Below are 13170 nucleotides of genomic sequence, written 5' to 3'. Positions count from 1 at the left end.
ATGATCATTTTATAGTCATTTAATTAATCCATGAGTGAAAGTGTCCAACAAAAGTGTGGTTACTGAAATAAGACAGTCATGTTAGGCTGGTCATGTAATTTTAACATGGCAGCCACATGAGGGCACCCTCTCCACATGCTTGTATAAGATTACTGATATGACTGGGGTCTTCGTTTCATGTGAGTGATCATATTTTTATACAAGTGTTTTAAAATTACAATTCATTCCTTTAGAATAATTTTTAATGAGGAAAAATAACTGAGTGAACCTTAAAATAATGTATTTAGTTTTATTATAATTGTTGTTATTCCATGCTTAGTAATGTACAAATAATGTCATAAATTGTGGTGCTTGCAACAGCATTGGGGCTGTACTTTTCTAAAAGACCTTACTGACTTGATGTATGATAAAATGAGTGAAAAGTCTCATCGACTTGCAGTGAAGGAGGGATTTGCTATATCTAGACATCACAATATCAAATAAACTATCGTAGGGACTTGGGCCAGTAAGCATTTACCTTGCAACCTCCCAGAAATCCTTAACAGCCGCATAGCAACATCCTGGCAACCACCCAAACTGCTTGAAATCCACTTAGTAAGAATATAGCAATGCTCTGAGAACATCTCAGAAAACCTTAGCAACCACATAGAAATGTTCTAGTTACTAAATCTGTGCTGCTACAATTTATTGTGGCTATTTGGCTATTATGATGAGAACTATAGCTGAACATGTATTTAAGCAAGTTTGCCAACATATTAAAAACAATCAGAAATAATATAAGATTTTGAGAATTCATCAACTTTATTTGAAAACAACTGCTCAAGCAATCACTCGTCCCTTAAATAACATAATCTACATGATGTAGGCATTAATTACTAATAGAAAAAAATATGTAAAGAAATATTGAGAGGCTTAAAAATCACTCTGACTTTTATTCTTTTCAGAAAAGTGGAAGATTTATTTACTCATTAAAATTATCTTCACAACTAAAAAATACACCCATGCTTGTCATTCAAATGAGAATGATAAAGCTAAGACCACAAATATATTTTATTCATAAAGAAGAGTGAAAATAAAGAAGCACTGAACCTGAAGTCTAAACCAAGGTCTTTGCATGGAACTGTTTTACAAATACATTAAAGTAGATGTGAGCAGAAATTTAATTTCACTATATACAACCATATTTGCAAAGTACTATGTATTAAATGGCATAAGAAACTTTGAAATTATTTATACAGTATATTGAGTATTGAAAGCTCACAGTATTGGTGAGTAGTTCGGCGACACGTGATTCAAAGCTTTTAGCCAAATAAAATGTTTCATTAATAGATGTTGATTGTTACTCAAGTTTAAAGCATCACCACATGCACACTCATTTATGAGGATGTTCATTGATATGAAAATTATTGTAAATCAATCAAGTTTTTTTTTTATTTGATAGCTTTCACAATGAAGAGGTTTAGATAGCAAAATTGAGAAATGTAACACTTTGAAAAGGCTTCAGGTTAAAGTGAAATTAGAAATATTTAAACTATTCTATTGTTGTGTCCTTCGACAAAGCTTGCCATGTTAGCATTGATTGGAAACCGCAGTGATTTGTTATGGCATAACTTTGCTGACATTGTATGGAAAATGGAAAACAACAATCTTCATGTACACAGGAAAAAATGACATGGGGTTTCTCTAACATTCTGGAACCAAACCATCATTATCTCTAATTTCTAGACCGTTTATCCACTGATTGATTGAATGTTTAAACCAAACATAATAAATACTCGCAGCAACAGGAAAAAACATGGAAATGGGTGTGAAAAAACATTGAAAATTTCAGACTGATCAGAATTCCATGGCAGTGCAAACTCTGATTCAAAGTTGATTGGATCATTGGATGGAGAAATAGTTGACCAAAAAAAGTGATGCAGATTTGTTTTTTGCTTTCTTTGTGTGAACTGCCAGTTTAAGAGATGTAGTTGGTTTCTGTCAGGTTACTTCAGAGGTGAGGTCTTCATTGGAATCATTATTCTCGACTCCATATGCTGAATCAGGGGAACTAAAAGCAAAACAAGATTTTCTTAGACTTCATACCCATAATAATTTACACTTCATATTTTAAAAACAAAAACTCACCTGTGTAATACACAGCCTCATCCCACCCTTCATGTTGCCATGCTGCGTTTCTGGTTTCCTCTCTAGACTGCAGGTCTTTGTATGCTGAGAGGAGGAAGTAGTCACACTTTTTAGAATCATTCTGTCACTATGACTCTGTTTACATCCATCTCAAGTAATCTGATCACAATTGGTCAGTCGAGACATACTGCCATTTACACCTGGTATTTGTAACTCCTCAGAGTTACAAATATCCTGCTTTTATCATCCGACCATGGCTGCATCTCTGTTCTAGTGCTTTTACATCTTAGTGCTGCCTTCGACACAACAGATCATGTCATTCTCTTGGATAGGCTTGAGGATTATGTAGGCATTAGCATGGTTATGTCCCATTTATCTGACTGCTACCACTTTGTTTGTGTAAACAAGAAAAGGTTATATCAAGCACGAGATAAGTGTGGAGTACCACAAGGCTCAGTATTAGGTCCTCTGCTTTTCCCTGTGTATGGGCTTCTCTTGGAAGACATTAGCCGGGTCTCCATGCAAAGGTTTCATATTTATTTAAGCATACTTAAAATAATTTGACTAAAGAAAATGCAAAGCATAGCACATTTGCATTCAATACATTATGTGCCTTATGATGGAGCAGCTGAATGAATGCGAGTTGTATTGGAGCAATTTCACATAATTTTATTAAATGCTGCCCGGAGACACCGCAGAATGTGTGTAATATCCCATATAATGAGGGCTGAAATGGCTTTCTTTTGGACTGTGTGGACCCACTTTAACGGCCAGCAGTGGGTTAAACACTTCCGAATATCATGGGCTAACCCACCTTTTATTCACAAATAGTCAAAACGTAATTATTTTGCAAATAAACTGTCTCTGTCACTTTAACGTGAAACTCTGAACTCTTTGCCCAACACATAAATGTTTGAGTGAATTTATAGGTTTTATGATAATTTTACATTTGCATAAAACTAGAAAACTCAGCAATTATCAAGAACCATGGAATTAGATGTGACTGTTATGTTGATAATTCATAGCTTCATATTTCCTTGAGACCTGGTGAAATTTCACAATTCTCCAAGCTAGCAGAGAGTATCACTATTATTAAAGACTGAATGGCTAGTTATTTCCTTCTACTAAATTCTGACAAAACAGAGGTATCTATTATTGGACCAAAAACCTCTAAACATATAATGGTAGACAAAAATGTTAAGGATTAGACTGAATTGAATCTCAATGGGTGTTCTGTGTACCCTCTTCTACAGATTAGATCCTGGGTGTTAAGTTTAATAGCAATCTGCACTTTGAAAATCACATTTCCAATGTTTGTAAAACAGCATTCTTCCACCTTTCTAATATTGCTAAACTACAAGGTCCATGTACCTTTGGATAATAATAGTTTTTTGTTTTTGTCGTCAGAACGGTATAACCAATAAACTGACAATTCACTTATCTAGATTGAAATGAGCAAAACTGAGAAAAAACTTTTTTTAAATGTTTTTCACTTCATATAAGAAATAATAGAAAAACATTAATTCCGCTTGATTTCAAATTTTTTCATTCAAGTGCTTAAAATAAGTGTACAATCTTGATTTGATTATTTGATTTGCACAAGTGGATGATGTGACGCCCATTTCTACTGATTGGTTAAACCTCACACACACTAGCAGATACACTGGAGTATTCCAGGATCCGTCAAACGTTATTTGGTTGAGGAGGATGGCAAATTTTTGAGGTAAGCAACGTTAACCAGCCCTCTACATTGTGAGTAAATCACTCGCATGCGAGTAAATTTCGCATTATGCAACCAAAAAATGTCTGTTATTAGCCACTGGCAACATTTCACTCACCAGTGATAGAGTTGTGTATTTTCAAAGCACCGAGTCCCTTTTACTAAATAAAAAGCAGTTGATTAAGAAGCTGGATTCAGCCTTGTCTTTCCCTGCATGATGTCTCATGGTCGCAGGAAAAAACACTGGTGTCTCATTCAGTTGAACTTCGAGCATCTCAGGGAACCGCACCGCGAACGTCATGTGAAGATGAACCGCTTCTCAAGCGCTCTGATGTGCACGCCGTCTACAGAGACTTGCGCCAAACTCCCGCAAAAATATAAACAAGGTATAAACGTATTCATTTTGTGAACGCAAAGTGCTCCAGTTTCACTTAACAGCCATGGAATGTCAAATATTCGTGGTCATTTTGGGTTTATTTATTCATGCAGTGTTAATAACAGGCAGTGAGACAGAGGACATCTCCTGCTTTATTTCTGTAGAGATGATAAAATGCAAGAAACAGAATATCAAAGTCTTCCTTCATGAGAAATAAGGGCTTGTGAGTTAATCAGAGAGCCTTAAAATAATGTGTGAAAGTGAAGAATTTAAGGCAGAAATATTTTACTATTGCATAATATAATTAATATATTACAATATAATGTAATATAATAGCTATACAGGTTGGCTGGGTTACAAAAGAAGAAAAAGAAAACAAAAAATGATGATTAACGTAAATTAAAGTTAGCATTACTAGGTTAATTGGCATAACGTTGCACTGCTTACGGCTTCACTAGCTAGCTCTTGTTAGAAGTCTGAGGTAACGTTAACAGATTAAAAGCTGAAACTGACATCACTAGTTTGTACCCTGCTTTTTAGAATGGTTAGAGCACAATGTTTTTAAAGCTACAGTAGGTAGTATTTATTCATTGAAAAAAAAATTCTATAAAATCATGGTGTCTAAGTTAAATGAGGCCCCGTGAGAAATTAGTTAGCACCACAGACTCAGTGAAAGGCAGGCCTTGGCTCTGTTTGTGAACAGCTGTCAATTAACCCTGGCAGGGGTGAAGAGCATCATGTATATGGGGAAGAATTGGGGCGCTGTTTCTCACAATTCAATTTATTTCAAAGTTGCGTACTGCAGCTATAAGAGCACAAAACTGTTTACAAGAGAACAACACTAGATTCTTAATTTTGCTCTCAAAGTGCACCAGATGGTCAATAATAGCCTAATAATAATAATTTTAAGTTTCGATAATGTCCTTTTCCCATTGTAAAGCGCATATCACGAGTTGAGGCGTCAAGCGACACTTTTGCTGAAAGCATCACGGAGGGGCGAATTTACGAGCCTGCCATGCAAAAAAGTGGGAGGTGTGCACAATAAACTTTGAAAACATTTATTTGGAAGAGAAAAAAAAAGGCAAATGCTTTAATTGCTGAAGTAAATAAACAACATGCCCCTTTCATTCAGGCGTTCGGTACATGTACCAGTTCATTCAGTTTGTTTATGAATGTGAAGGTTTCACGAATGCTGCTTCTCACTGTGCTGTAGCTGTAACCAATCAAAAGGCACCAGTCTTTTTCTGGTCTCAAAATGTATCAAGGTAAAAAAAACATAAAATTTTTTACATTCTGCCTCAGTTGAACCACGATTACCATTTGTAAGCACACTTAACCATTAATGTTGTTTCATAATGCGCAGCAGTCGGCAGTGACAAAACGATACAAATTTGTGTATTTGACTCCTATTCCGAACCACAATCGTTATCATGTTTTGTAGATGTAACAGAAACCTTGCTAGCTACCCAGCTAGCTGTGAGTGTGTATTTATCACTTTGTGGGGACCAAATATCCCCATAAGGATAGTAAAACCCAAAAGTTTTGACATTGTGGGGACAATTTGTCAGTCTCCATGAGGAAAACATCTTATTAATCATACTAAATTCTGTTTTTTGAAAATGTAAACATATAAAGTTTGTACAGTATAAAAACCATTATGTCTCTGGAAAGTCCTCATAAAACATGGAAACCCAACATGAGTGTGTGTGTGTGTGTAACGCATGTATGTTGATATTTGAGTGTGTGTGGCTGAAAGAGAGAAAGACAGAATAAATGACTGGATATTGTCATTTTGTTTCTGTTCTGTCATACTCTCATTTTTTGACAAGACAACGAACAGTCATGCCGATAAAGGAAAATTATAATAAATATTAATTTACTGGATCTTCAGACCTGTGGTTCCCAAACTAATTTAAACTAAGGCACACTTTTATGACACTCACATTGGCTCATCCAATCATAATAGGGATTAGTTTGTTTATAGAATACTTGAGAGGTAATACAATGCCAAATTTGTTTGAAGTAGTTATTTTGAGCAAGCATCATCTTAATTTGTTACTCAAAAAAAGCATTTTGCTGTCTCAAAATTATTAGCCTTAGTTGACTAATTTTGCACTATAACTATTGCCCCAATCTATACGATATCACTATAATTCCCCTAAGGGCCTTTGACCACAAGTGAGGGAGACTTTTACCCAAAGTATGGGGTAAAAGGCCGTTATTATTTCTTTTCACACATATTATGTTGCTTCATCAATATTCAATAAATTAAAAAAATTTTAATGTTTCTTTTACCTTGATACATTTTGAGACCAGAAAAAGACGGGTGCCTTTAGCCCCATTGTAACCTATTTTATTCAAGAGCCATTAATGAGTCAAACAGAGTCTATGTTTCTCAGTTACAGCTGTAATTTACCATTACATATCATAATATAAAACTTTAAAAAGTTATCTAATGCAAAATACTTCTTAATCATTAGTGTGTGATTATTTGATATCATTATTCTAATAGATATTATTAGAAAGTAGGAGAAGGCAGACGAAGGTTGAGGATCCAAATGCAGTTATCTTTATTTATTAAACAAACACAAAGGAACACCCACGATGGGGAAACAAACAGAAAACTAGAAAACACAGGAACTAGAAACACGGGAACACAGGCTTGGGAGGAACATCCAACCACATTCAAACAATCAAACAACGACTGACAGAGACTGAACAAACAGACAGGGTTTAAATACAAGAATCTGGGACAAAGGGGCCAATGAACAAACAGAACACAAACTAGATGACAAGGTGATTAACAGAAACCAAAGGCAAATTAACAAGGGCAGGTGAAAACAATGAACAGTGAACACGAGGGAAAACAAGACTGTGGAGCTACAAAAGGGACAAAAGTGAAAACTAAGGAGTACAAAAGTGACAAAAATGGTAAACAAAAGGGCAACAGAGGAACAAGACAGGGTATACATAACAGAGCCCCCCCTCAAAGGATCGGCTTCCAGACGATCCTAAAAAACAAAGACAAAAGACAAAAAACCCACAAAGAACAAAATGATGGCACCGGGGGCAGACAGGCAGACCAGGGGGGGGGCACAAGGGCAAGGAGGCAGTCCAAGGGGCACAGAGGGCAGGCAGGAAGTCCAAGGGGGCACAAAGGGCAGGCAGGAAGTCCAAGGGGGGGCCACGAGGGGAAATGAGACAGTCCACGGGGGCACAAAGGGAGATGAGACAGTCCATGGGGGCACAACGGGCAATTAGGCAGTCCACGGGGGAACAAAGGGACAGGTTTAGATGGCCCGGGGGCTGGCCATAAGGCAAGGATAGGTTCAGGAGGCCTGGGAGCTGGCCACAGGGCAGGGACAGGTTCAGGAGGTCTGGGAGCTGACCTCAGGGCAAGGACGGGCTCAGGTGGCCTGGGAGCTGGCCACAGGGCAAGGACGGGCTCAGGTGGCCTGGGAGCTGGCCACAGGGCAGGGACAGGTTCAGGAGGCCTGGGAGTTGACCACGGGATGTGGGTAGGCTTGGGGGACCAGGGTGGTGGCCGCAGGATAGGGACCGGCGGAGCCAAGGAGGACTTCGGAGGCGGAGCCGTAGAAGACTTGGGAGGCGGCGCCGAAGGAGGCGTAGGCAGGACCGTGGGGGCTTAGGAGGTGGAGCCGAGGGAGGCCCAGGAGGCGGATCCGTAGAAGACTTGGGAGGCGGCGCCGAAGGAGGCGTAGGCAGGACCGTGGGGGGCTTAAGAGGCGGAGCCGAGGGAGGCCCAGAAGGCGGATCCGAGGAAGGTGGCGCCGTAGGAGGCTCTACAGGCGGAGGCCCGGAAGGCTCAGGAGGTGGAGCCAATGGAGGTGGCGCCATGGGAGGCTCTAGAGGCGGAGGCCTGGAAGGCTCCGGAGGCGGAGCCGAAGGAGGCTCAGGAGACGGAACTGAGGAAGGCTCAGGAGGCGGAGCTGAGGGCGGTGGTGCCGTAGGAGGCTTTAGGGGCGAGGACCTGGAAGGTTCTGGAGTCTCTGGGGGCAGAGTCGTAGGAGGCTTGGGAGGCGGAGCTGTAGGAGGCAGAGCCGTAGGAGGCCCGGGAGGCGGAGCTGTAGGAGGCAGAGCCGTAGGAGGCCCGGGAGGCTCTGAGGGCGGAGCCATCGGAGTCTCGGGTGGCCCGAGAGGCGGAGCCGTAGGAGGCCCGGGAGGTGGAGCCGTAGGAGGCTCGAGGGGCGGAGCCCTGGGAGGCTCAAGAGGCTTGAGTGGCGGAGCCCTGGGAGGCTCGAGAGGCTTGAGAGGCGGAGCCCTGGAAGGCTCGAGAGGCTTGAGAGGCGGCGCCCTGGAAGGCCCGAGAGGCTTGAGAGGCGGAGCCCTGGAAGGCTCGAGAGGCCGAGCCCCGGCAGGCTCGAGAGACTTGAGAGGCGGAGCCCTAGAAGGCTCGAGAGGCTTGAGAGGTGGAGCTCTGGGAAGCTCAAGAGGCTTGAGAGGTGGAGCCCTGGAAGGCTTGAGAGACTTGAGAGGCGGAGCCCTAGGAGGCTCGAGAGGCTTGAGAGGTGGAGCTCTGGGAAGCTCAAGAGGCTTGAGAGGCGGAGCCCTGGAAGGCCCGAGAGGCTTGAGAGGCGGAGCCCTAGGAGGCTCGGGAGGAGGAGCTCCAGAAAGCCCGGGAGACTTGAGAGACGGAGCCCTGGAAGACTCGAGAGACTTAAGAGGCGGAGCCCTAGGAGGCTCGGGAGGAGGAGCCCTGGAAGGCTCGGAAGGCAGAGTACTAGGAAGCTCAAGAGGAGGAGCCCGGGGAAGCTCGGGAGGAGTTCTGGGAGGCTCGAGAGACTTGAGAGGCGGAGTCCTGGAAGACTCGGGTGGCGGAGCTCTGGGAAGCTCAAGAGGAGCCCTTGGAAGACTCGGTAGGCGGAGCTCTGGAAAGCTCAGAAGGCGGAGCTCTGGAAAGCTCAGGAGGCTCAGAAGGTGGAGCTCTGGAAAGCTCGGGAGGCGAGGCTCTGGGAAGCTCGAGAGGCTTGAGAGGCGGAGCCCTGGAAGACTCGGTAGGCGGAGCTCTGGAAAGCTCGGGAGGCTCGGAAGGTGGAGCTATGGAAAGCTCGGGAGGCGGAGCTCTGGAAAGCTCGGGAGGCTCGGAAGGTGGAGCTCTGGAAAGCTCGGAAGGCGGAGCTCTGGAAAGCTCAGGAAGCTCGGAAGGCAGAGCTCTGGAAAGCTCAGGAAGCTCGGAAGGCAGAGCTCAGGAAAGCTCGGAAGGAGGAGCCCTGGGAGGCTCGAGGGGTGCTGGCTCTTGGACGATCATGGCTACTGGTGCTGGCTCTTGGACGAGCACGGCTGCTGGCACTGGCTCTTGGACGGTCACGGCTGCTGGCACCGGCTCTTGGATGGTCGAGGCTACAGGTGCTGGCTCAGGGACGGTCGAGGCTACAGGCGCTGGCTCAGGGATGGTCGAGTCGACAGGCGCTGGCTCACTGACCTCTGAGGCGACAGGCACTGGCTCACTGACCTCTGAGGCGACAGGCACTGGCTGGGTGACCGTGGTATGCGCTGGCTTGGGCTCGCTGACCGTGGCTGACGAGGGCTCTGGCTCGCTGACCGTGGCTGACGAGGGCTCTGGCTCGCAGACCGGGGCAGGCGTGGGCTCAGGCTCGCAGACCGGGGCAGGCGTGGGCTCTGGCTCGCAGACCGGGGCAGGCGTGGACCGGAAAGCGGACGCCTGTCTTCTCCTCCTCCTTCGAGTGGACGAAGTTGGCCGTGCTGGCTCGTTGACAGCGACAGGCGTGGGGGTTTGCTCTCTGACCGGAGGGGCTGGCGTGACAGGAAGCGCTAGGGACGACTGGAGAGTCACCGCCATGGGTGGAGAGGTAGGGTCCTCCTCAACGATGCCCACGGTGAACAGTGAGCCGCAGACCAGCAACGTTGCTTCCAGGAAGTCGCGGAGAGTCCAGCCGCGCGTTGCCTGTGGCAACCGCTCCTTCAGTGAAGCGTTTAAATTGCCCCTGAAGAAGACCACCAAGGCTGAGTCCGGGAAGTCTGAGATCTTTGCCAGGTTCAGGAAGTCGCGGATGTGGTCTTCTATAGGGCGGTCTTCTTGCTTTAAGCAGAGCAGGTGGTAGTTAGCTCGCTGAACCGCTGGATCCATTGTTAGGTCAGTCATTCTGTAACGGTTGTGGAAGTAGAAGGCAGACGAAGGTTGAGGATCCAAATGCAGTTATCTTTATTTATTAAACAAACACAAAGGAACACCCACGATGGGGAAACAAACATAAAACTAGAAAACACAGGAACTAGAAACACGGGAACACAGACTTGGGAGGAACATCCAACCACATTCAAACAATCAAACAATCAAACAACGACTGACAGAGACTGAACAAACAGACAGGGTTTAAATACAAGAATCTGGGACAAAGGGGCCAATGAGCAAACAGAACACAAACTAGGTGACAAGGTGATTAACAGAAACCAAAGGCAAATTAACAAGGGCAGGTGAAAACAATGAACAGTGAACACGAGGGAAAACAAGACTGTGGAGCTACAAAAGGGACAAAAGTGAAAACTAAGGAGTACAAAAGTGACAAAAATGGTAAACAAAAGGGCAACACAGGAACAAGACAGGGAATACATAACAATAGGTCTGTTAAAGTTAATAGGCTACTGACTCCATGCAGTCAGAGTTTGACTGAGAAACAGACCTGTCATTGATTTTTATTTACTAAAGACATCCAGCCGAGGACAGTGATCTTTTTAATTTTTCTTGTAAATCTTGCTGTTTGATTAATATTAACGATATAGCAGAGAGCAGCAGATCTATTAGGAAGCATTTACACATTGCAGTCAGATTGGATATTTTGAGGTATAAGATTATTGTCCTGTGTGTTTACACTTATGTAATACAGTACATTAATGGCCGTGTTTACATTTATATCACTTTAATGTCAGATTTGGTGTCTTCAAGAAATGCATTTTGACCAAGAAAATCATTTAACTGTTCACGAGCACAGCTGCATTCACAAGCTGGCTACTCAAACTGCACGCGGGAACATAATTTAGTCAGTACTGCCTGTACTTTTTACATCAGTTGGAATTAAAATATTGAACTGAGCAGAGATTTCGCAGCACCCCAATCTGTGTGTTCCTGTAGGCTGTCTATTATCGCCATATAGTGTCATCTTCATGTTATGGTGATGGGGGATTTAAAGGTTTAAAAAAATATTGCAACATAAACTAACATTTTTCAAGATTATTTGTATTTTATTTTATTTATCAGAGCCATAAAAATGCTTTTTAGCTTAGTTTCAGTTTTTCCAATTATGCTATTTTCAGGTTGCGAAAATGTTTTTTTTTACATTAAGTTTTCTTCTTGGTTTTAGTTTAACCTTGCTAGCAACACAGTCAAAACATTTTTATTATACTGAAATATTTTCCAGGACAAATAATTATTTTTCAGGACATTCGGGTATTTTTCTAATTTTCCATGACTTCAAAACTGCATTGCAAAATTCCAGGCTTTCCAAGATCCGTGGGAACCTGAGTAGGCTATGTGTTGAACAGAACAGAATGAACCTTACATTGTTAATGGCTACAAATAGTTTGCATTAATTTTTTTAGGATACAACATCTAACCATGAACTGATTGAATAAAATGACACCCTTATCTATTATGCAGTTGCCTCTCTTTAATAGTGTTGGGAACTGAGAACCATACAGTGCTTCCGGAAGAGTCCGATTCCGAAAGAATGACTCATACGAGCTGATTTTTTTGAATCTAAAGCACGTCTAGTCCAGTATAGAACAGTATCTTATACTGATGTGCAAGTTATGAATGTCCAACTTGAAATTAAATTATTATGTCATGTGACTTTAGACCTGTGAAATTTTAATCAAGCATTGCATTTACTGACTGGTTGTTCATATGACAATATTTAATTAAATATACACAAGATTTGTAATACAAGGAATTTTATATAAAAATAGAAAAAAAAAAAGAATGAATTAAATATTCCTTCACATTTCTTGTTTGAGTAGATACAGTCCAGATAAAGCCTGTTTAGGATCAATTATTGGATTGAATATATGTTTCTAAAAAGTCTGCAAACACACCTTTTACAAGAATTGTATTACATTTATATCTGATGTTATATATGCTCCCTAGAAATCTTAAAGGATCTCGTCATTTGGCAACAGACTGCAGAGGAGAGTAAATTCAATAAGAATTGCATTTCTCCTTTTTTATTAATTCTTCCTCAAAAAACTACTGGAATCGTTACTGAAACCATTAAAGAACCAGAATCATTAAGAGGAATCAGAGCTGTTAAATCGTTAAATACCAAACCTTTCCATCATTACTCATTAACATCTGGGCTATACGATCTGCATTCAGACAAGATGTTACAGTTGAAGTCAGAAATTTACATACACTTAGGATTAAAGTCATTAAAACAAATTTTGTAACCACTCCATAGATTTAATATTAGCAAACTATAGTTTTTGCAAGAGTGTCACACTCTCCCGGGGGCGCGAGTAGGCTACGATGGAAGGGAAAAAAAACTGGGGAAAAAATCACTAAACTACTGTCATAAAAAGTTATAGTTTTGTATATACATAACTCCTGAATAAAAATTAAAATGTGTTTGGACTGATTTAAAAAAAAAAAGTTTTGAACAAATTTGATTGGTTTGTCGATAGTGAGCGCAAATGCAGGTGATAAGCGGTTTCATTAAGCGAGTCAATGAGTCGTTCATTCAAACGATTCGTTCAAACGGCCAATTCATCAAGAATGAGACAGGTGTTTGTGAATGGGTCATTGAATCTTTGACTCAAACGATTCGTTCACAACACTGAATCATTCAAAACACGATTGAGTATTGCTGTGAGATGCGCTATGGCTATGCTGTGATCTTTGTTTGGATTCATCGGATCTATTTTCGCTGCTAAAATAGACCAAAACAGTCATTATTTCGTCTAAAATGTAAGTGAC

At 42.1% G+C, this 13170-nt stretch overlaps 1 protein-coding gene across 1 annotated transcript in view; it reads right to left on the bottom strand.

Moving 5' to 3' along the window:
• Positions 1–788: 788 nt before the first annotated feature.
• LOC127625445 (protein NipSnap homolog 2-like) overlaps positions 789–13170 on the bottom strand; it is a 30823-nt gene continuing 18441 nt past the window's right edge. The window contains exons 9-10 of the mRNA XM_052100743.1: positions 2128–2211; positions 789–2050 (exon numbers count right to left, since the gene is read on the bottom strand). Of these exons, the coding sequence (XP_051956703.1) occupies positions 1986–2050; positions 2128–2211 (149 nt within the window). The 3' untranslated portion in view covers positions 789–1985. The remainder of the gene's footprint in view (positions 2051–2127; positions 2212–13170) is intronic.

This window comes from Xyrauchen texanus, chromosome 31 (assembly GCF_025860055.1).
Source record: "Xyrauchen texanus isolate HMW12.3.18 chromosome 31, RBS_HiC_50CHRs, whole genome shotgun sequence".
In the NCBI taxonomy this organism is placed as follows: domain Eukaryota; kingdom Metazoa; phylum Chordata; class Actinopteri; order Cypriniformes; family Catostomidae; genus Xyrauchen; species Xyrauchen texanus.
The sequence above is the reverse complement of the archived record's forward strand: the minus strand, read 5'-3'. Positions and strand labels throughout refer to the sequence as shown.